At 43.8% G+C, this 20,918-nt stretch overlaps 1 protein-coding gene across 2 annotated transcripts in view; it reads right to left on the bottom strand.

Moving 5' to 3' along the window:
* Positions 1–20,918, bottom strand: part of STK39 (serine/threonine kinase 39) — a 316,468-nt gene that overhangs the window by 245,418 nt on the left and 50,132 nt on the right. For both annotated transcript variants that reach the window (XM_068968272.1, XM_068968273.1), the window contains exon 2: positions 3,147–3,259. In XM_068968272.1, the coding sequence (XP_068824373.1) occupies positions 3,147–3,259 (113 nt within the window). The remainder of the gene's footprint in view (positions 1–3,146; positions 3,260–20,918) is intronic.

The following is a 20,918-nucleotide window of genomic DNA, read 5'->3' as shown; positions in this document are numbered from 1 at the left end:
GAGCTTCAGCAGGGGAGGCAGCTGTTCCAGTAGCCAGCAAATAGCTGGTAATTGTGACTTCCATGACATAACACTCCCACAAGATAAGGACTCCAGTGGCCGTTGTTTCTTGAAAGAACAATGGTTTCCAGCTAACACATGACACAGTTTGTGAAATGACGCCGAGCACTGACCTGTATATAATACACACACACTCACGGAATTAAAGGATTATTAGGAGAGCGGATGTCCAGACACTGCCAAAATGTGAACCCACAGAGATAATAAAAGCGCGAGCAGCAGCAGGATTAGACACTGAAAGGATTACAGCAACTTTGCTCCGCACGAGTCATGTGCCGAGAGCTCGGCCACCACGAAAGCCTGGCAACAGCAGGAGCCTACACTGTCAGTTCTATTTCTTTTTGCTTGCAGAGAACCTGGGAGCTGTGTGTCCTAAAGAACCATAGCCATTCGCTCCAGCCCTAGAAATATCAAGACATCAAAAGGTCAAAGACTCAAAATTAAGGAAAGATTAGAGCAACAAATCAAACATCCTTTAAAATGAAAAACAGATAATTATGCTACATTCCATTAACACAACATGGGCATGGGAGCAGGTAGAAAATGAAAGAAAGAAATTAACTGCTAACAAGCAAATTTGTAAATCTTAAAACTTCAGGTTAGTGGAGCCAAGCACTAAGCTAGATAAACCTCTAATCCTTACACTGACAGCTCTGGCTAAATTATGAGTCACTCCAAATGACACTGATATGGTTCCTGGTCCCAGGAAATAGAGAAAAGGGCCTGGAACGACAACAGTCCTGGTGCCTCCAGTAGAACCCTTACATAGGTGTCATCACTGGCACCCGACTGCTGATAAAAAGTCAGCAGGGGGGAAACATGGAGACTTTGGGCAACTTCTGCTGCTGCTGCTAAGTCGCTTCAGTCGTGTCCAACTCTGTGAGACCCCATAGACAGGCTCCCCCGTCCCAGGGATTCTCCAGGCAAGAACACCGGAGTGGGTTGCCATTTCTTTCTCCAATGCATGAAAGTGAAAAGTGAAAGTGAAGTCACTCAGTCGTGTCCGACTCTTCGCAACCCCAAGGACTGCAGCCCACCAGGCTCCTCCATCCATGGGATTTTCCAGGCAAGAGTACTAGAGTGGGGTGCCATCGCCTTCTCCTTTTGGGCAACTGAGGGCTTGTTAGAAACCAGAGACCACAGCATCAGCCCTGAAGGCTGGTTCCAGAACTATCAGATACAAGTACATACAAGCCTTGTACATATTCTGTCTGAATATTTTGCTGGTGGCAAAAAGACGACTGTGAGACCTCCAACAGAACACCATAATCCAATACAACTGCCACAGGCAAATTCAAGAGTAATATTTCCAAACAGAGCATAAGGATAAATGTATACTTCAAGATCCTTAAAAAATTATTATGTACTTAGTATAGCCACAGAATTTGAGACTCCTAATGGGATCCTGGAAAAGACCCTGATGCTGGGAAAGACTGAGGGGAGGAGAAGGGAATGACAGAGGATGAGATGGTTGGATGGCATCACCGACTCAATGCACACAAGCTTGAGCAAACTCTGGGAGATGGTGAAGGACAGGGAAGCCTGGTGTGCTGCAGTTCATGGGGTCTCGAAGAGTCAGACACGACTTAGTAGCTGAACAACAGCAACAAACAATGGGATCTTAGCGCTCTTGTGATTCAATTCTCTTTAAATCATGCAGAGCTGTTAGGTAACTTGACCGGAAAAAAAAAAAAAAGTTAGTGGCAAAGGCAGGACACAGCTCTCTCCAGTTTGTTTAAAGCTTTTTCCATGCCAGAAAGTGACCTTGAAAACTGGTCAGATGACATAGACACAGTTTTATTGGTCACCGTGATAGCAAGCAACAGAAGTATGCAGTAATAATTTCAGTAAGAGCAGAGCAGGGCTGAAATTCTGAGGAGGGTAAAAGTGCTAAATGCATGCAAAAAAAAAAAATTTTTTTTTTTAAATTAAATTGTGGAAGCCCTTCCTTTAATTGAACTTTTAGCCAGCAATCTGTTGTATCAATCCCAGTGAAAACTATGCTTTATGGACCCTGATTTAAAATGTAAGGCCAAACAGATCTGGAAAAGTACAGCTTTATCCTTGTACTTAATTTATACTATAGTGTACTGTAATTATGCCTGAAATAAAAGCTATATTCTGAGTAAAGACAAAAGGCTCTTGTTAATGACATTCCATTCCCAATGTAGACTATGACAAAAGGCCTCTTCATTTGGAGCCAACTGTCATTATACTCTGCAGCCTGTATGGAGCTATTGGACTAATATTTGTTCTGGGATTAGTGGTGGGATAACCAATCAGTCAACTCCTCCACTGCAGTTTTCCATTATCCTCAAACAAATGACCAAAAGGAAAAAAAAAAAAGAAAATTGGCAGGCAGAATGACAACTATATTTATGAGATTAAACTCTCAAACCCTTCACAGTTTGCCGGGCAACTAATAACCATTTGCCAAGCTGTTCATTTAATAATGAGTCAGCTAAACCAAAAGCAAATGATCCTTCAACCAACCAATGCTACTATAGTCATAGCCACACTGACAAGCTCCAATTATTTATGTAACATACTTTACTTAGAAAAAGTACAAGTTGGCCTGTACCAAAATAAAAACAAAAAACAAACTCTTCTCATTCGCCAATAGGAATGCAAGCTACCCTGTGGTATTTTTGAATAACTGAAATTTATAGGAGATTTTGTGATTTATGAAAGCCAGAAGGGCCAGCAAATTGTTTAGGGAGTAATTTCTCTTTGTGTACGAGTCGAGACGGAGGGCCAGAAACTCGTCATCCAATTCAGTATAACATGACCTTAGGTCATCCGAGTCTATTTCCTCATTTCATAAAGCAGTGTCAACACTGAGACCATCCCCACCTGGGGATTATGAGGACTGAGTAAAATTCTATTTGTCAAAGCAAAGTAAGCTGTATATTACACAACACAGTCATAAGGAGGAAAAAGCCAGGTGGGCTGCTTTCCAAGAAATACGTGTGTCCAAATGGGAGAAAACATCAAGTGGCCTCTGCTCTCTCCTCTCCTGCTTCTCCGGCCCATCTCTACGTAAGATACGAAAAGCAACCGGCAATATCCCATTCACTTTGACTTACTAATAGTTCGTCCATGCTGGTCTGGCATTTTTCCAAGTTGATCCGCTTTATTGCTACGCGTTCTTGCCTGGGTTTGCACAGAGCAGCCTGAACCACAGCTGTAGCGCCACTGCCTGAAAGAAAATGGAAACAACATCAGCTGTCAAATGGCACACTGTCAGGTTACCCACATAAATTCTTTTTTTTTTTTTTAAGTTTCTATAACTTGGGTATTCAACACATTACCATCTGACATCCTTTTAAAGAGATTCTTAAGTTCAAAAATAATTATCTGGATGAGATGAAGGAAAATCTGGATTTTTCTAGAGGATACAAAGACAGTCTCTACACTCCAGAGGCTTAACAATCCAGGAAGGTGACCCACATCAAAACAGCCCACTGCAATACAGCGTGTTCACGGCTGCCTAGAATAAAGGCTGAGAAAATAATATATCTGATGTCACAAGAATAAAGAACACGAGCATTTCATTACAACCCTGCGTGGAAGCCATTACCATCCTTGGGTACTGGCATTTTCTCATTGTGATGACTTTACAATATCTCAAGCTCTTCTCCCACTTCAGTGCAAACCAAGCCACTGCAGCCTAAGCTACTTGAGGGCTTCCACCAGATGCTACGACTTCTCTGCTCTGAACACTCTCCGAGTTTCTCTCTTTCAAGCTGGCTCTACAATTAGAAGAACAGGAATCAACCCGAGTATTCTCATGTTGAAAGCAGGCCTCTTCAAGGATGCCAAGCAAAATGATGCAAACCTGTAATTACAAAAGCTCTCAGCATTCATATGCATTTCCCATTTCTAAGGTTTCATGATCATTAGCTAATGCACTCAAGCTCCTAGGAGACAGAGCCATGTCATTATCCATATTTTATAAGAACAAAATGTAGACGTGTAATGACTTGTGGCAGAGCACAAAGAGCTTCTAATCGGATTTATATTCCGAAGGGGCAAAAAGACCTCCAGGTTAAGGCATCTCAATTCTGCAAAGAATATCAAAAATCTCATTCTCATCACATAAATCTCCTCCCGCTGCAAGACTGCCAAGGAGAGAAACAGCCTGTGCAAAAGGGGGCGGATGTGACTGTTTTCTCCTTCAAGTTTTCCTTTGGGTACTTTTTCCCAAATGAGTTGCTAAATATCACCCAAATGGGGGAGGGGAGATTATTTTTGTCAAAAAAGAGGAGAGACCAGTATCAGCTATCCTGATACATGTGAAATAGAGGCATGACATTTCCTGTGCAAATCAAGGCTTCCCCACCCCCACAGAAGTGCCCAAATGAGTGTCTTTGGTGCAAAGGTTCTGCCCTGTGGTCTCACCATCAGCTCTGGCCCCCTGACCTGGTGACCCAGCAGGTCACCCAAATGCTCCAAAGACAGGTCTCCAACTTCAAGCATTCCGTTGCAGGAAGCCCCACCTGTGTTCACCAGGGGAGTAAATCCACATATACTGACTACCCACTATATAGTCGCATTTTCCTTGTATAACTGTTGTTACAAGCCTGTGCATTTTTTCGTTGTTGTTGTTGTTAACAGCCTCGTTTTACATGTGAGAACACTAGGACCCCCACAGCTAACAAGCACCTGAGCCAGGGTCTGAGTCAGGTCTGCCACACTCCCAGGTCCAGGCTTTTTTTCTTCTACCCACAAGCCAGAAGCACACTTTTCCCTTGCAGCCTTGTTTTGCCATTGCTATGAAAATATCTTCTACACTGCCCTATATTGTTGGAGAAAAGAGAATCAACCTAGAGGGAAGGTCCGAGTGAGCCGCACTCTCTCTAGAGCTCAGTTCTCAGAATGATCAATTCGTCAGTTGGTGGTTCAGTGGTAAGGAATCCGCCTGCAATGCAGGAGACTCTGGTTTGATCCCTGGGTCGGGAAGATCCCCTGGAGGAGCACATGACAAACCCCCTCCAGCATTCTTGCCTGGAGAATCCCATGGACAGAGGGGCCTGATGGACTACAGTCCGTGGGGTCGCAGAGAGTCAGACACGACTGAGCGAGTAAACCACCACTACCGCCCTCTCCCTTACCGCAGTGTTTCTCCATCAGCTGTTACTCCAAAGTCCCACTGGATCAACCTCACCAGCGTGCAGATCACAGCATGCTGGGCTCAATCCAGAATGTTCCAGATACCAGAGCCAAACACTACAAAGAGCCCTGCTGATAGCAGAGTGCATTTTCCAGACCAGGTCTCCAGAACAAGAGCCCATCGCTGAAGCGAGCCCACAGAGAAAGTGATAAGTAGCTAGTTAGCACTGGGCCTGGTATCCAGCAGAGAAATCAACAAACACCTTTAATGAGCTGCTGATGGGAAGCTCAGCCCTATCTATTATAAAACTCCCCCTAGTCCCAGCCCTCCATTCTCCATCCACATCTCAGACCGTTTTCAAACTGGGAAAACTGGAAAACAGGAAAGAAGACAACAAATTCCCAGAAAGGATGAAATAAGTGTATGTGATATGCGGCTATCACTCAGTCAGTTAAGTGCTTCACTATAAAAGTCTTCTGGCTTCCACAGACAAATGCAAGAACATGGACACAAAGAAGAATTTTAAAAAGGGGGAGGGATGTTGAGTTGCAAAGGATACCACTGAGAAGATGAAAAGACAAACTACTCAATGGGAGAAAATATTTGCAAATGATATGACTGAAAAGGAATTAATATTCAAAATATATAAACAGCTCATACAACTCTAAAAACAAACTAATAAATGGGCAGGGAAAAAATATAGTTTAAAATTAATAAATAAAAATTTTAAATGGACAGAAGTAAATGGACATTTTTCCAAAGAGGACATGCAGATGGCCTATGGGCACATGAAAAGATGCTCAACATGGCCAACAATCAGGGAAATGCAAATCAAAACCAAAGTGAGATAACACCTCATAGCCATCAGAATGGCTATCATCAAAAAGAGCACAAAATGTTGTCAAGGATGTGAAGAAGAGGAAAGCCTTGTACACTGTTGATAGGAATGTAAATTGGTGCAGCTACTGTGAAAAACTGTATGGAGGTGTCTCAAAAAGCTCAAAATAGAACTACCATATGACCTGGTAATTCCACTCCTGGTTATGTATCTGAAAAAAACAAACGCACTAATTCTAAAAGATATATGCACTCCAATGTTCACAGTAATATTATTTGCAATTGCCAAGATATGGAAGAAACCTAAGTGCCCATCAACAGATATATGGAGATAGATCTCTCTCTTTCTCTCTCTAACACACACACACAATAGATATATTACTCAGCCATAAAGAAAAGAAATTTGCCGTTTGCACCAAGCAACATGAATGGCCTTGGAGGACATTATGGTAAGTGAAATAAATCAGAGAAAGATGAATACTGTATGATATCACTTACATGTGGAATCTAAAAAATATAACAAACTACTAAATATAACAAAAAAGATGTACACTCACAGATACAGAGGTTACACTATGTAAGCAGTGGTTACCAGTGGGGAGGGGAGGAGGGGCAACATAGGGGTGGAGAAGTGAGAGATACAAACTGCTCAGTTTAAGATCGTTTCGAGGATGTACTGTACAACATGAGCTATATAGTCAACATTTTGTAACAGTTATAGGTGGAAAGTCACCTTTAAAAATGGTATGAAAAATATTTTTAAGTGATAATAAACAATAAAAACTTTCATTTTTTTAAAAAGGGGAGGGAGTGGTGGGGAAAGTCTTTTATTGGAGCCATGCGACTAGAGGACCGATATTGCTCTATACATACAGCCGACTAAAGAACAACTGGCAGCTTCTCATCTTGGTAAAGAACAAATGTGACTCTTTAGAACCTGAGGCGACTGTCACTTCAGTTGAGGATTTAACCACTCACTGGACAATTTGGAACAGTCCACTTTGAATCCAAAGACTTCCTTCAACTGTAAGAGAGATCAGCAACAACATGAGGGGTGCAGGAAGCCTCAAAGATCATCACTGAGTCCAACCCCTCACTTTATGGGTAAGGACAGAAACGGAAGAGAAGAGAGCTCTCATCGGAAACCAGATCAGCCAGGACCTTGAACTGGGCTGCCCAGCCTCCAACACAGTAAGAAATAAATTTCTGTTGTTGAAGGCATCCATTCTTAAGGTATTTCGTTAGGGCAGCCCCAGCTGATTCATACAAAAGACTTTCCTTGTCTGTTCTTAAGTCACAATCACCTATGCAAAAAGAAAAGGAGAAATGGAAAGATACAAGCATCTGAATGCAGAGTTCCAAAGAACAGCAAGGAGAGATAAGAAAGCCTTCCTCAGCGATCAGTGCAAAGAAATAGAGGAAAACAGAATGGGAAAGACTAGAGATCTCTTCAAGAAAATCAGAGACACCAAGGGAACATTTCATGCAAAGATGGGCTTGATAAAGGACAGAAATGGTATGGACCTAACAGAAGCAGAAGATACTAAGAAGAGGTGGCAAGAATACACAGAAGAACTGTACAAAAAAGATCTTCATGACCCAGAGAATCATGATGATGTGATCACTCACCTAGAGCCAGACATCTTGAAATGTGAAGTCAAGTGGGCCTTAGAAAGCATCACTACGAACAAAGCTAGTGGAGGTGATGGGATTCCAGTCAAGCTATTTCAAATCCTGGAAGGTGATGCTGTGAAAGTGTTGCACTCAACATGCCAGAAAATTTGGAAAACTCAGCAGTGGCCACAGAACTGAAAAGGTAAGTTTTCATTCCAATCCCAAAGAAAGGCAATGCCAAAGAATGCTCAAACTACAGCACAACTGCACTCATCTCACATGCTAGTAAAGTAATGCTCAAAATTCTCCAAGCCAGGCTTCAGCCATACATGAACCGTGAACTCCCTGATGTTCAAGCTGGTTTTAGAAAAGACAGAGGAACCAGAGATCAAATTGCCAACATCCGCTGGATCTTGGAAAAAGCAAGAGAGTTCCAGAAAAACATCTATTTCTGCTTTATTGCCTATGCCAAAGCCTTTGACTGTGTGGATCACAATAAACTGTGGAAAATTCTGAAAGAGATGGGAATACCAGACCACCTGACCTGCCTCTTGAGAACCCTATATGCAGGTCAGGAAGCAACAGTTAGAACTTGACATGGAACAACAGACTAGCTCCAAATAGGAAAAGGAGTACGTCAAGGCTGTATACTGTCATCCTGCTTATTTAACTTATATGCAGAGTACATCATGAGAAACGCTGGGCTGGAAGAAGCACAAGCTGGAATCAAGATTTCCGGGAGAAATATCAATAACCTCAGATATGCAGATGACACCACCCTTTTGGCAGAAAGTGAAGAGGAACTAAAAAGCTTCTTGATGAAAGTGAAAGAGGAGAGTGAAAAAATTGGCTTAGAGTTCAACATTCAGAAAACTAAGATCATGGCATCTGGTCCCATCACTTCATGGGAAATAGATGGGGAAACAGTGGAAACAGTGTCAGACTTTATTTTTTGGGGCTCCAAAATCACTGCAGATGGTGATTGCAGCCATGAAATTAAAAGATGAGTAATCCTTGGAAGGAAAGTTATGACCAACCTAGATAGCATATTAAAAAGCAAAAATATTACTTTGTCAACAAAGGTCCATCTAGTCAAGGCTATGGTTTTTTCAGTGGTCATGTATGGATGTGAGAGTTGGACTGTGAAGAAAGCTGAGCGCCGAAGAATTAATGCTTTTGAACTGTGGTATTGGAGAAGACTCTTGCAAGTCCCTTGGACTCAAGGAGATCCCACCAGTCCATCCTAAAGGAGATCAGTCCTGTGTGTTCATTGGAAGGACTGATGCTAAAGGTGAAATTCCAGTACTTTGGCCACCTCATGCGGAGTTGACTCATTGGAAAAGACTCTGATGCTGGGAGGGATTGGGGGCAGGAGGAGAAGGGGACGACAGAAGATGAGATGGCTGGATGGCATCACCAACTCGATGCACATGAGTTTGAGTGAACTCCAGGAGTTGGTGATGGACAGGGAGGCCTGGCGTGCTGTGATTCATGGGGTTGCAAAGAGTCGGACACAACTGAGTGACTGACTGAACTGAATACAACTCAGAAGTTCTCAAAAACTTCCTCAAGTGAAAGTGAAAGTCACTCAGTCGTGTTGAACTCTTTGAGACCCAATGGACTATACAGTCTACAGAATTTTCCAGGCCAGAGCACTGGAGTGGGTAGCAATTCTTTTCTCCAGGGGATCTTCTCAACCCAGGAATCAAACCAGGGTCTCCTGCATTGCAGGCAGATTCTTTAGCAGCTGAGCTACCAGGGGATTCCCCCCACCAAAACTTCCTAATTAATTCAAACAGCACTAAGAGAAAAGATTCAACTGAAGGGCCTCTGGTAGGCCTCTGTAATCCTCATGACCCTTGAAAGGATAGTTGGACAGAGATTCTATCCAATCCTGGTTCTGATTCCCAGGGTTCAGTGATACTGGGCCTATTTCTACCTATACCTCCGTTTCCTTAATACACATAATTAAATGACCTGCAACACCTAATAACACAATTGTCTCACATCCCTGGAAAATACTGACTCAGTAAACGTTAGGCTATCTCTCTAGGACTCATTTCTCCATCTGTAATGTGAAGGAGACAGAATACATCCGTAGTTTATACTGGGGAGAGCAGCTGCAGGTCAGGACTCAGTTTCATGTTGCTTACCAGGAAGATTCAGCTGGTTTAAAAGGAGGAAGAGGTGGGCTAAACTGGGAAACCAGAAGACTAAATGATTTCTAAGATCTGATACAGCAAGATGAGCTTAAATGAGTCTAAAATACAGAGAATAACCCAGAGAATTCAGGAACAGCCATGAATTAATATTCTATAGCTAGATTTCTCACTGACAATGTACTTTTGATATCTAACCTAACAAAATGATTGATTTTTAAAAGTCTATTTATGCAGGTTGCATGAGTTCATATCCTAACCCTGCTACCTACTAATTGCTTATCCCTAAACAGCTTTCTTATCTTCTCAAAGCCTCAGTTTCTTTCCTGGTAGGATATCAATAATAGTACCAAGTTCATAGGGCAACTGTGAGGATCAAATGAGTTAATACATGGAAAGTCCTTGGAACTGTGCCTACCGCACAGGAAGTACTAATTAAATCTCAGCTAGTACTTCTCAGGGAAAACCCTCCAGGTCAACTGGTGTCCTGTCAATTTGTTATGCTAATACCACACAGCGTTTCACAATGTCTATGTACCACAATTCATTCAGCCCCTCTTTAACTGATGAATATTCTCTTTTGTGTTCAGTTCCCCCACCATTACATACAATGTAGCATAAACATCTAGTACTTTTAAAATACACATTAGTCAAGGACAAGAACTTTCATGTTAAAGTTAGGACATGGTCAGTAGTCACTTCCCATAAAAGTCAGGATTTAAAAAAGCAAAAAGATAAACAAAACAAGGCACAACATTAGCCTGTGACCTGAATGGTTGATGGGGAAGCAATTTATCACATCCTACTCAAGTGAAGAGCATCCAGCCAAAGCTTTAACCAGAGTTTGCCCATCTCTTAGCACATGAACGAGCGAGCTCCTTAAGTATGCTTGCTTAGCTGTCTTTCTTGGCAAACAGAGACCAGAGCTGTATCAGGCATTCTTTTTAGAGGCTGGCTGCTGGTGTGTAGTAAACAAAACAAATGACTCTGGTCCAGCTGATAATTTCTTTCAAATCTCTTTATCCATCTTACTCAAGGTGCTCTATTTATATCACATGAGCAACCTCATAGTCCAAGAGGCCAATCAGGTCAGATCCCATGAGGGTCAGCAGCTGGCCGGGGTATGAATGGACACACGCATGAGCCCCACGGGGACACAGCTGCCGCTCTCCCCTGGCCCACTGTCACCAGGTGACATCACCAACCAGGCGGGGCAAGACTGCAACCCTTGCAGAAAAGCTGCAAATCCAAAATTTTGTGTGAGAGCTCCTAAATTAAGGTTAGCGATTAATGTGTAAAAATATAAAAATATTGTGAGTGATATAAAAGCTCACCACAGGCTGTATTTGCCTCCCTGGGTTAATGCTGCTGCTGCTGCTAAGTCGCTTCAGTCATGTCCAACTCTGTGCGACCCCATAGATGGCAGCCCACCAGGCTCCGCCGTCCCTGGGATTCTCCAGGCAAGAACACTGGAGTGGCTTGCCATTTCCTTCTCCAATGCATGAAAATGGAAAGTGAAAAGTGAAAGTAAAGTCACTGAGTCATGTCCAACTCTCAGCGACTCCATGGATCACAGCCCACCAGGCTCCTCCATCCATGGGACTCTCCAGGCAAGAGTACTGGAGTGGGATGCCATTGCCTTCTCCGGGTTAATGCTAGTTGGCTTCAAAAATGTATCCTTTCTTACCTAAGAGTACAAATTTCAAATTATTCAGTTACATGTATGAAATTGTCATTCTTCTAGATCAAAATGGTTACATTTCCTACGTTTCAACATCATATGTGAATGTACTCAGGACATGGGACCAAGCTGATCTACCACAGGTCACCACGTTGCCATCCACCTCATCCTGCTAGCTCACACAAAGAAAAAACTATCAGTGCTATTTGGTGGTTCGAGGCGTTCTATGTGAAAGGAACCCAGGCCCAGTAAACACAAAGCAAACACACAGTAAACACAAACTCCCCAAACACAAAGGACAGAAACTGCGAGACGAGGGTTAGGTGCCATTTGGTGGACAGACTCCTTTGCAAAACAGATGTTATTGCTGGCTTGTCAGGTACAGGGGCCAGGCACAGCAAGGCCGCATTTCTCACAGTAGCTACAAACAGGTGACCTTCCTAAGTGGCCTGGATTGTGTAACAGCCAAGCTGGTTGAGTTATGTCCTTCTGCCTCTGTCCAAAGGACCAGTGAGCACAGTCTCTTTCTGGGGTTGTGGAAGGAGATTTAGAGCTTACTATAAAAAATCATCAAGCTCAGGGTGAGGGGTTTCCTAGTGGCTAAAAAATCTGCCTGCCAATGCAAGAAATAGGGGTTCAATCCCTGGTCCGGGAAGATTCCACATACGGAGCCCACAAACTAAGCCCAGAAGCCGCAACTACTGAGTCTGTGTTCTAGAGCCCAGGAGCCACAATTACGGAGACCACGCACTGCAACTACGGAAGCCCATACACCCGAGAGCCCATGCTCCGCAACGAGAGAGGCTGCTACAGTGGGTAGCCGGCGCTAGCCAAAACCAGAGAAAGGCCTGTGCAGGCGCGAAGACCCAGCACAGGCAAAACGTAAAATAAATAAACAAACAGAAGTATTTTAAAAACAAAACAGGGTGAGGTGGAGAAATGGCTACTCAGTGAATGAACTTGCATTTCACCACTGACCTGGATAAACTACCTTCACTGGGAAAGCCTAGCTTGTTAAAACCTTTAGAGGTCACAGATCTCACCAAAGAAAAGCAAGGCTTACCTGCAGCTCAGTAAGAACCATCTGATAATAACCACAGAAAAACAAAAAGGCACCCCGGGCTGTGATTGCAGGGAAGATAGAGGGAAACCGGTGTGTGGAATCAAATTGGAATTAATGTCATATGCTCACCTTGGACCTCAAGCTACACCTAAAGCAACAATTAATCTTTTTTAAAAATTTTACACAATTCTCTACATTTACTAAACTCAGAAGGCAGACTGGGATTATCTAACATAAAGAAAATTGCGATTAAGGGATCAGGTAAAGTCTAGGCACCGGACTAAAGAGAGTGGTATGTATAGGATAAGAAGCTGTCAAGTATCAGGCTCTAATGTGCATCTCAATCAATGTGATCGATACTGCAACTCACTCCTCGACATTTTTGGTTTTCTTAAAGACACACAGTAGATAAAAGAATCACTCTAAATATGGCTGCTTGCCAGTTTAAAAAAAAGCACAGTTACAGTCATTCCCCCCTTTTTTGTGGTTTCCCTCTCTGTGATGGCATTTGCCCAAGGTCAATCATTGTCAGAAAATATTAAATGGAAAATTCAAGAAATAAACAATTTGGGAGTTTTAAATTCTGCGCCATTCTGGTCAGTGTGATGAAATCCAACTCCATCCCACCCTCAACTTGAATCATCACTTTGTCGAGCATATCCCACCTGTAAATTGCCTAGCCGTCTCAGTTATCAGATCGACTGCCAAGGTTTCACAGTGCCGTGTTCAGGTAAAGCCTTATTTTACTTACTAATGTTCCCAAAGCAAGAGTAGTGATGCTGCAATTTGGGTCTGCCAAAGACAAGCTGTCATGTCCTTTCTTCAAGCGAAAAGGCAAAAGTTCTCAACTTCATAAGGAAAGAAAAAAATCATATTGCAGAGATTGCTAAGATATATGGTAAGAAGTAATCTTCCATCTGTGAAATCATGAAGGAAAAAGAAATCTGTGCTAATTTCTCTGTCTCACCTCAAACTGCCACCACAGTGCATGATAAGTGTTTACTTAAGGTGGAAAAGGCATTAAATTTTTAAGATATTGTGAGAGGGAGAGAGATTACAGTCACCTAGCTTTTATTACGGTATATTGCTGTAATTGTTCTATTTTATTACTGCTAATTTCTTACAGTACCTAACTCATAATTTAAGCTTTATCATAAGTAGGTATGTAAAGGAAAAATCAGCGTGTGTGTATATATATAGAGAGAGAGTTCGGTACTATCTGCTGTTTCAGGCATCCACTGGAGGTCTTGGAAATGAATATCCTCTGTGGATAAGGGGGAACAGCTGTACTCTAAAAAGCACTTACTTCAAGGTTCAAGTTCTAATGCTGAGTAACCAACAGGAAATGTATAGTAAAACATAGGCTCTCTCTGTCCGTGAATGAGTATTCATTGTTTAAGAAAAAGATCATCCTATTTTGATGGGGTGAGGAAGGTTGGGGAGGGTTGACAACCCAACCCCAGGGGTTAGGTATGAATCATTTCTTCAGACACTGCCTTCTCTAACAACTCCAGGCAGAGTTAGTCACTTCCTCTCTGCTCTCAAGGACTCAGTACAGCCTCATCTCAGCACTTAACATGACAGCCTTAGGACTCTAGAACCAACCCTTCCACTGAGGCCCCTGCCTGGAACGCAGGAGATACTCAGTAATTGCTTGCTAAGTGGATGAAACGCACATCAACCTCTCCCTGGGTTGACAAGATAAATAAGGGAGGTGTTCTGTTCTGCTCAGTCACTAAATCGCATCTGACTCTGTAACTCCATGGACTGTAGCACACCAGGTTTCCCTGTCCTTCACTATCTCCCAGAGTTTACTCAAATTCATGTCCATTGAGTCAGTGATGCTATCTAACCATCTCATCCTCTGCCACCCCTTCTCCTCCTGCTCTCAATTTTTCCCAGCATCAGGGTTTTTTCCAGTGAGTCGGCTCTTTGCATCAGGTGGCCAAAGTACTGCAGGTTCAGCATCAGTCCTTACAATGGATACTCAGGGCTGATTTTCTTTGGAATTGACAGGTTGGATCTCCCTGCAGTCTAGGCGATTCTCAAGAGTCTTCTCCATCACCACAGTTTGAAAACATCGATTTCTTCGGTGCTCTGGCTTCTCTATGGTCCAACTCTCACTACATGACTACTACGTAGCTGTGCTCAAAGCTGGGTGGATACAAAGGAGTCTAGGCCCAGATAGGCTGTATAACCCGGAGGCAAGGAAGCAGAGCATTTTTACTCAATCTGCTCACTGCGTGTGTTTTTAAGTAGGTAGTGGCTGGAAGACCTGGCAGCTAATGTCAAGGAATAAGCCCAGCAAGGCCATCTGCCTGAAGGCATTTCTGATTTGCAGAACATCCCTTTCCATTCTGGCATCGAGTGTCACAGGAAAGCTCAGACCGAAGAGCAATGTTCCATCAGAATAGGCTGGGACCCTCAATTTTTAAAAACTGGATCCCCTGGCCCCCGCTCAGCATACAGATATCATGCAAAATGAGGCAGGCTAAAATAGGGTAGGGCCTTCAGTGATTCCACTTGATGAAAAAGAGGTGATACAAAACACCTCGCACCGTAGAGAGGTGACAGACAGGGGCTGATGACAATCCTCCAAGCACATCTTAGGAAACGCGGCATCAGGCCCTGGGCTCCGGGAGAGTCCTGGACGCCACATTCCTACAGAGCAAGCTGGATCTTTACACTCAGTAAAAGGTCACTTTGAAGTCCTCGCCCCCTGCAAACTCAAAGCCCCATGATCCAGCAAGACAGAAAAACTTCCTGGTCTTCTCTGAGGGGGTAGCAACTCCTCCCAGCAAAACCCACTCGTTTCACTGATTAAATCAACGAAATAGAAGCCAACATTCCACAAAAGAATGTCCACTGCTATTCACACAGATAAACAGATACACCCACTGGTAACGGCCAAAAGACATGAGTGTCCTGGTTCTCAAACAGCATTTCAACATGGTATGGGGGTGGTCTCCTGGTCTCCAGCTCCTTATTGCTCCAACCTTAAGGCCCCCAAAAGTGGGAACAGCTCTAAATGCGAAAAGAAGAGCCAGTATCTACTCCAAAGTCAGTACCACTTAACCATCTCAGCCATGGACACACTGCCTTTGTATAAATAACAAAAAGGCATGCCCCTCACTGGGTGCTGACCTGGAGCCCAAGGCCTAGCCAAGTGGATAATGACTAGGGGGAAAGCTCCTCTCTCCAGCTGATTGAATCAGAACTTGTTGGGCTGAACAATGATTTGGTGTTCAGCCTCCAGGGATCAGGGTACAACCTGGGGGCAGCCCCTTGGTTTAAACTTAGCACATCCATAGCCCCCAGCCTATTGTTAAAATACAAGTAAAGTCTGTTTCTAAGTCTCACTTCAAATCCAAGAAAGAGCCCCCATGAGAAGTCCTGAGTTTCAGCAGATTTCTCTGAAAGCCTGTGAGACACAGTAATTAATACCTGAACTCATCTCAGAAATATCAAAGGTGTTTAAAATGCAGATTCTTTTTTCATGATGAACGGATTTATTTACTACAAGTATAGTTGATTTACAGCATTTCATGTGTACAGCAAAGCGTACAGTTATACAGATGGATTGTTTTTCAGATTCTTTTCCATCTGTGTGTCTGCACATGCTCAGTCATGTCCGACTCTGCGACCTCATCATAGATTATTAAAAGATATTGAATATCCCTGTGCAATACAGTAGGTCCTTGTTGCCTATCTATCTTCTATATAGTAGTGTGTATCTGTTCAAAAAGCAGATTTTTAAGCCTATATCCAATCTATTGAATCAGAATTATTGCAAATGAAAGACTAGAATCTGCATTTTTAATAAGCTTCTCTAGCAATTTCTCTATATCCTTAAATTTGAAAACCATGGATACTGGGTGTAGGCTTCTCTGCCCCCTCCACAGCCAGGACACCAGGTCTTGGGAAATTTTATCAGCAAGCAGCCAGTTACGAAAATCAAGTACACTAAATCTTGTAACAGATATTATCTAGTATAAAGAACTGGTTCCGCAGGCATCAGGGACACAGTAACTGCAGGAAGCAGCTTCGTCCACAAGAGCCATGAAAATCAAAGAGGAGGGATGGGGTTATCAGAATCTGACAATTCAGAGGAGGAGACCCATAGAGCTGGGACCCAGACGTCTGAGGGACAGGGGCTGACACCTCAGGGGCTCCAAGGAGGGCCTTTCAGTGAGGGTCCACGGTGGGCTGAGAGGTCAACATCTGAGGACTGGCTGGTGTGGGCATCTCTGAGGGATGCCAGGAGGCTGGTTCCAGGACGTAGAATGAAGCTGGAGGATGGAACCAACTGCTGCTAGAGCGAGAAAGACCCTTTCTGGAGGGAAGCTGAAAAGAACCAGAAGCAAGCAGGATGAATCATGTCCCCTCTCCCTCCTCCAGCCTCCCAGAGTCCCCCAGCATCCCCAATTAGCAAAGCTTAACAGAGAAGAGCAGGCAAAGGAGGAACATGGTTTGCCGGGTACCAGACAAGGTCTAGAAAGGTATGTCTAGTGCTTAGAGACCACCACTTAATAAGGAGCCAAGGGAGTATGCTGTGCATCAGCTCCAACAGAAGATGGGGTCTACTCCGAGCTCCCCCTAACAAAAGCTTTGTCTTAACTCTCGTTTCACTCTGTTCACAAATACAGCTTCTCTCATGGCCCTTTTTAACAACTGCTGCTGCTGCTGCTGCTAAGTCGCTTCAGTCGGTGTCGGACTCTGTGCGACCCCATAGACGGCAGCCCACCAGGCTCCCCCGTCCTTGGGATTCTCCAGGCAAGAACACTGGAGTGGGTTGCCATTTCCTTCTCCAATGCATGAAAGTGAAGAGTGAAAGTGAAGTCGCTCAGTCTTGTCCGACTCTGTGCGACCCCATGGACTGCAGCCCACCAGGCTCCTCCGTTCATGGGATTTTCCAGGCAAGAGTACTGGAGTAGGGTGCCATCGCCTTCTCCGTTTTAACATCTAACACTCCTCAAAGGTTCACTCTGTACTTCCATGCCCAAATGGCCCCACTCTGTGTCTTCCTGGTCATGTAGAAATTAGGAGTAGCCACAATTAGCCACACAGCCCAACCAGCCATGAGACCTCGGGCAAGTTGCTTTGGCACGTGTGCCTCATTCTTCCCAATTACAGAAAGGGAATGGCAGCAGTTATGAATGTACCTCACGGGATGACTGCAAATATTAAATGAGACAATACACACAAATGTAATAATGCAAAGAAACATGCCTGGCACTAAAGTGTTTGTGTTTTGACTGTGAATATTTTCAACAGTATGATTACCCCAGATACCTGGATGGAAACTAAAACAAGACCGACTACAAGCTGAGCAAAACCCCCTTCCCTGAGGTCACCTCTGTTCGCCTGGAGCCCCAGCTCCTGCCTCCTCCTTCTCAACCCCACCTCGCCAAACCTGACTCCTGGTTGTCTTGATACCAGTGACTGACTGGGTATACAGAAAATTATGCGGAGGGGAATGATTCATGGTTTCAGCTCCACTCCTCTAATAATTAAATATCCTTGGCTACCACACCCATGAAGCAGCAAGGAACTAAAAAAATTTCTCCTAGCTCAAGGACAGAAGGAAAACAGTCCATTTCACTAAGGCCACCCACTGCTCCCCATCTTTCTGTCTGATTTGACTTCACTCATAATCATTCAATTATCTGGTCTCCTCGGTCACCTGAGTTTCTCCCCAAGCTACACCACCCAAGGGGAAGTACAGGCACCCCTATAAGGAGACGGCGTCCCCTGCCTCTCTCCTGCCGCAGTCTCACCCACCAGCGGGAAGGTGATGCTGCAGGCAGTCTGACAGACAGCAGAAGAGGCACGGGGAAAGCAGCGAGCTGGGAACCCGCCAGGGCCTGAGAGCACAGCTACATGAGCAGGAGGCTGAAGAAGAGCCCCGTGAAGTGACCCATGGGAGCAATAGCATGCCATCAGCCCTGCCTCTACCAGCCCCACCACCCAGGCCTTCCCGCAGGATCCCCCTCTCACCGGTCCGGCCTGGCAGGACTGCAGGACAACGTGCCCTCTCATTCTTGCAGCCAAAGATGAGGACTATACAGGAACTAAAAAGATGTGCAGGTCACCTGGATACCCTGTGAGAACGCAGATGCTGCCATAGTTCTGGGGTGGGGTTTAAGATTCTGTGTTCCCAATGATACATGTGAAGCACCTGGTCCACAGACCCCTCTTGAATTGCTAAAGCACAGGGGGGGCACCGCCTCTTCATACTGTTCATGGGGTTCTCAAGGCAAGATTACTGAAGTGGTTTGCCATTCCCTTCTCCAAACAATGGATTGGGAAAGACTAGAGATCTCTTCAAGAAAATTAGAGAGGGAATATTTCAAGCAAAGATGTGCAAATAAAGGACAGAAATGGTATGGACCTAACAGAAGCAGAAGATACTAACAAGTGGTGGCAAGAATACACAGAAGAACTGTACAAAAAAGATCTTCATGACCCAGATAACCACGATGGTGTGATCACTCACCTAGAGCCAGACAGCCTGGAATGTGAAGTCAAGTGGGCCTTAGGAAGCATCACTACGAACAAAGCTAGAGGAGGTAATGGAATTCCAGATGAACTATTTCAAAAGATGATGTTGTGAATGTGCTGCACTCAATATGCCAGGAAATTTGGAAAACTCAGCAGTGGCCACAGGACTGGAAAAGGTCAGTTTTCATTCCAATCCCAAAGAAAGGCGATGCCAAACAATGTTCAAACTACCGCACAATTACTCTCATGCTAGCAAAGTAATGCTCAAAATTCTCCAAGCCAGGCTTCAACAGTATGTGAACAAAGACTTTCCAGACGTTCAAGCTGGATTTAGAAAAAGGCAGAGGAGCCAGAGACCACTGGATCATAGAAAAAGCAAGACAGTTCCAGAAAAACATCTACTTCTGCTCCACTGACTACACTAAAGCCTTTGACTGTGTGGATCCCAACAAACTGGAAAATTTTTAAAGAGATGGGAATACCAGACGACCTTACCTGTCTCCTGAGAAACCTGTATGCAGGTCAAGAAGGAACAGTTAAATGGAACAACAGACTCGTTCCGATTGGGAAATAAGTACGTCAAGGCTGTATATTATCACTCTGCTTATTTAACTTATATGCAGAGTACATCATAAGAAACACTGGGCTGGATGAAGCACAAGCTGGAATGAAGATTGCCGGGAGAAATATCAATAACTTCAGATATGCAGATGACACCACCCTTACGGCAGAGAACAAAGAGGAACTACAGAGTCTCTTGATTAAAGTGAAAGAGGAGAGTGAAAAAGCTGGCTTAAAACTCAACATTCAAAAAAGGAAGATCATGGCATCTGGTCCCATCACTTCATGGCAAATAGATGGGGAAACAATGGAAACAGTGACAGACTTTATTTTCTTGGCTTTATTTTCTTGGGCTACAAAATAACTGCAAATGGTGACTGCAGTCAAGAAATTTAAAAATGCTTGCTCCTTGGAAGAAAAGCTATGACCAACCTAGACAGCATATTAAAAAGCAGAGACATTACTTTATCAACAAAGGTCCATATATAGTCAAAGAAATGGTTTTTCCAGTAGTCATGTATGGATGTGAGAGTTGGACCATAAAGAAAGCTGAGCACCAAAGAAATGATGCTCTTGAACCGTGGTGTTGGAGAAGATTCTTGAGAGTTCCTTGGACTTCAAGATCAAATCAGTCAATTCTAAAGGAAAGTAACCCTGAATGTTCATTGGAAGGACTGATGTTGAAGCTGAAACTCCAATACTTTGGCCACCTGATGCAAAGAACTGACTCATTTGAAAAGACCCTGATGCTGGGAAGGACTGAAGGCAGGAGGAGAAGGGGATGACAGAGGATGAGATGGTTGGATGGCATCACTGACTTTACAGATATGAGTTTGAGCAAGCTCCGGGAGTTGGTGATGGACAAGACTGGCATGCTGCAGTCCATGGGGTTGCAAAGAGTTGCACAGGACTGAGTGACTGTACTGAACTGAGGGGACACAGCTTCCCCAAACTGACCCCAAAGGTTCTAAGTACTCACCTCCTAATAAGGGAGTAGAAAGTTTAGAATCTGCCTGACCCACTTCCTAGTCCCCTGTGGCTGAATGGGGAGGGAAGCATGAGCTATGGGAAAGCAGATGCCTGGGAAGTCAGGGATAAGAGGGACCAGCTTGACATATCTAGAAAATCAATTAATTGCAAAAGATACATGCATCCTAAAGTTCACTGCAGCACTATTTACAATACTCAAGACAAGGAAGCAACCTAAATGTCCATCAACAGATGAATGGATAAAGAAGATATCGTATATATGTGTGTGTGTATATATATACACACACACACAAGAGACTATTACTCAGCCATGAAAAAAATGAAATAAGGCCATCTGCA

The sequence above is a fragment of the Capricornis sumatraensis genome, chromosome 3 (assembly GCF_032405125.1).
Source record: "Capricornis sumatraensis isolate serow.1 chromosome 3, serow.2, whole genome shotgun sequence".
In the NCBI taxonomy this organism is placed as follows: Eukaryota; Metazoa; Chordata; class Mammalia; order Artiodactyla; family Bovidae; genus Capricornis; species Capricornis sumatraensis.
The sequence above is the reverse complement of the archived record's forward strand: the minus strand, read 5'-3'. Positions and strand labels throughout refer to the sequence as shown.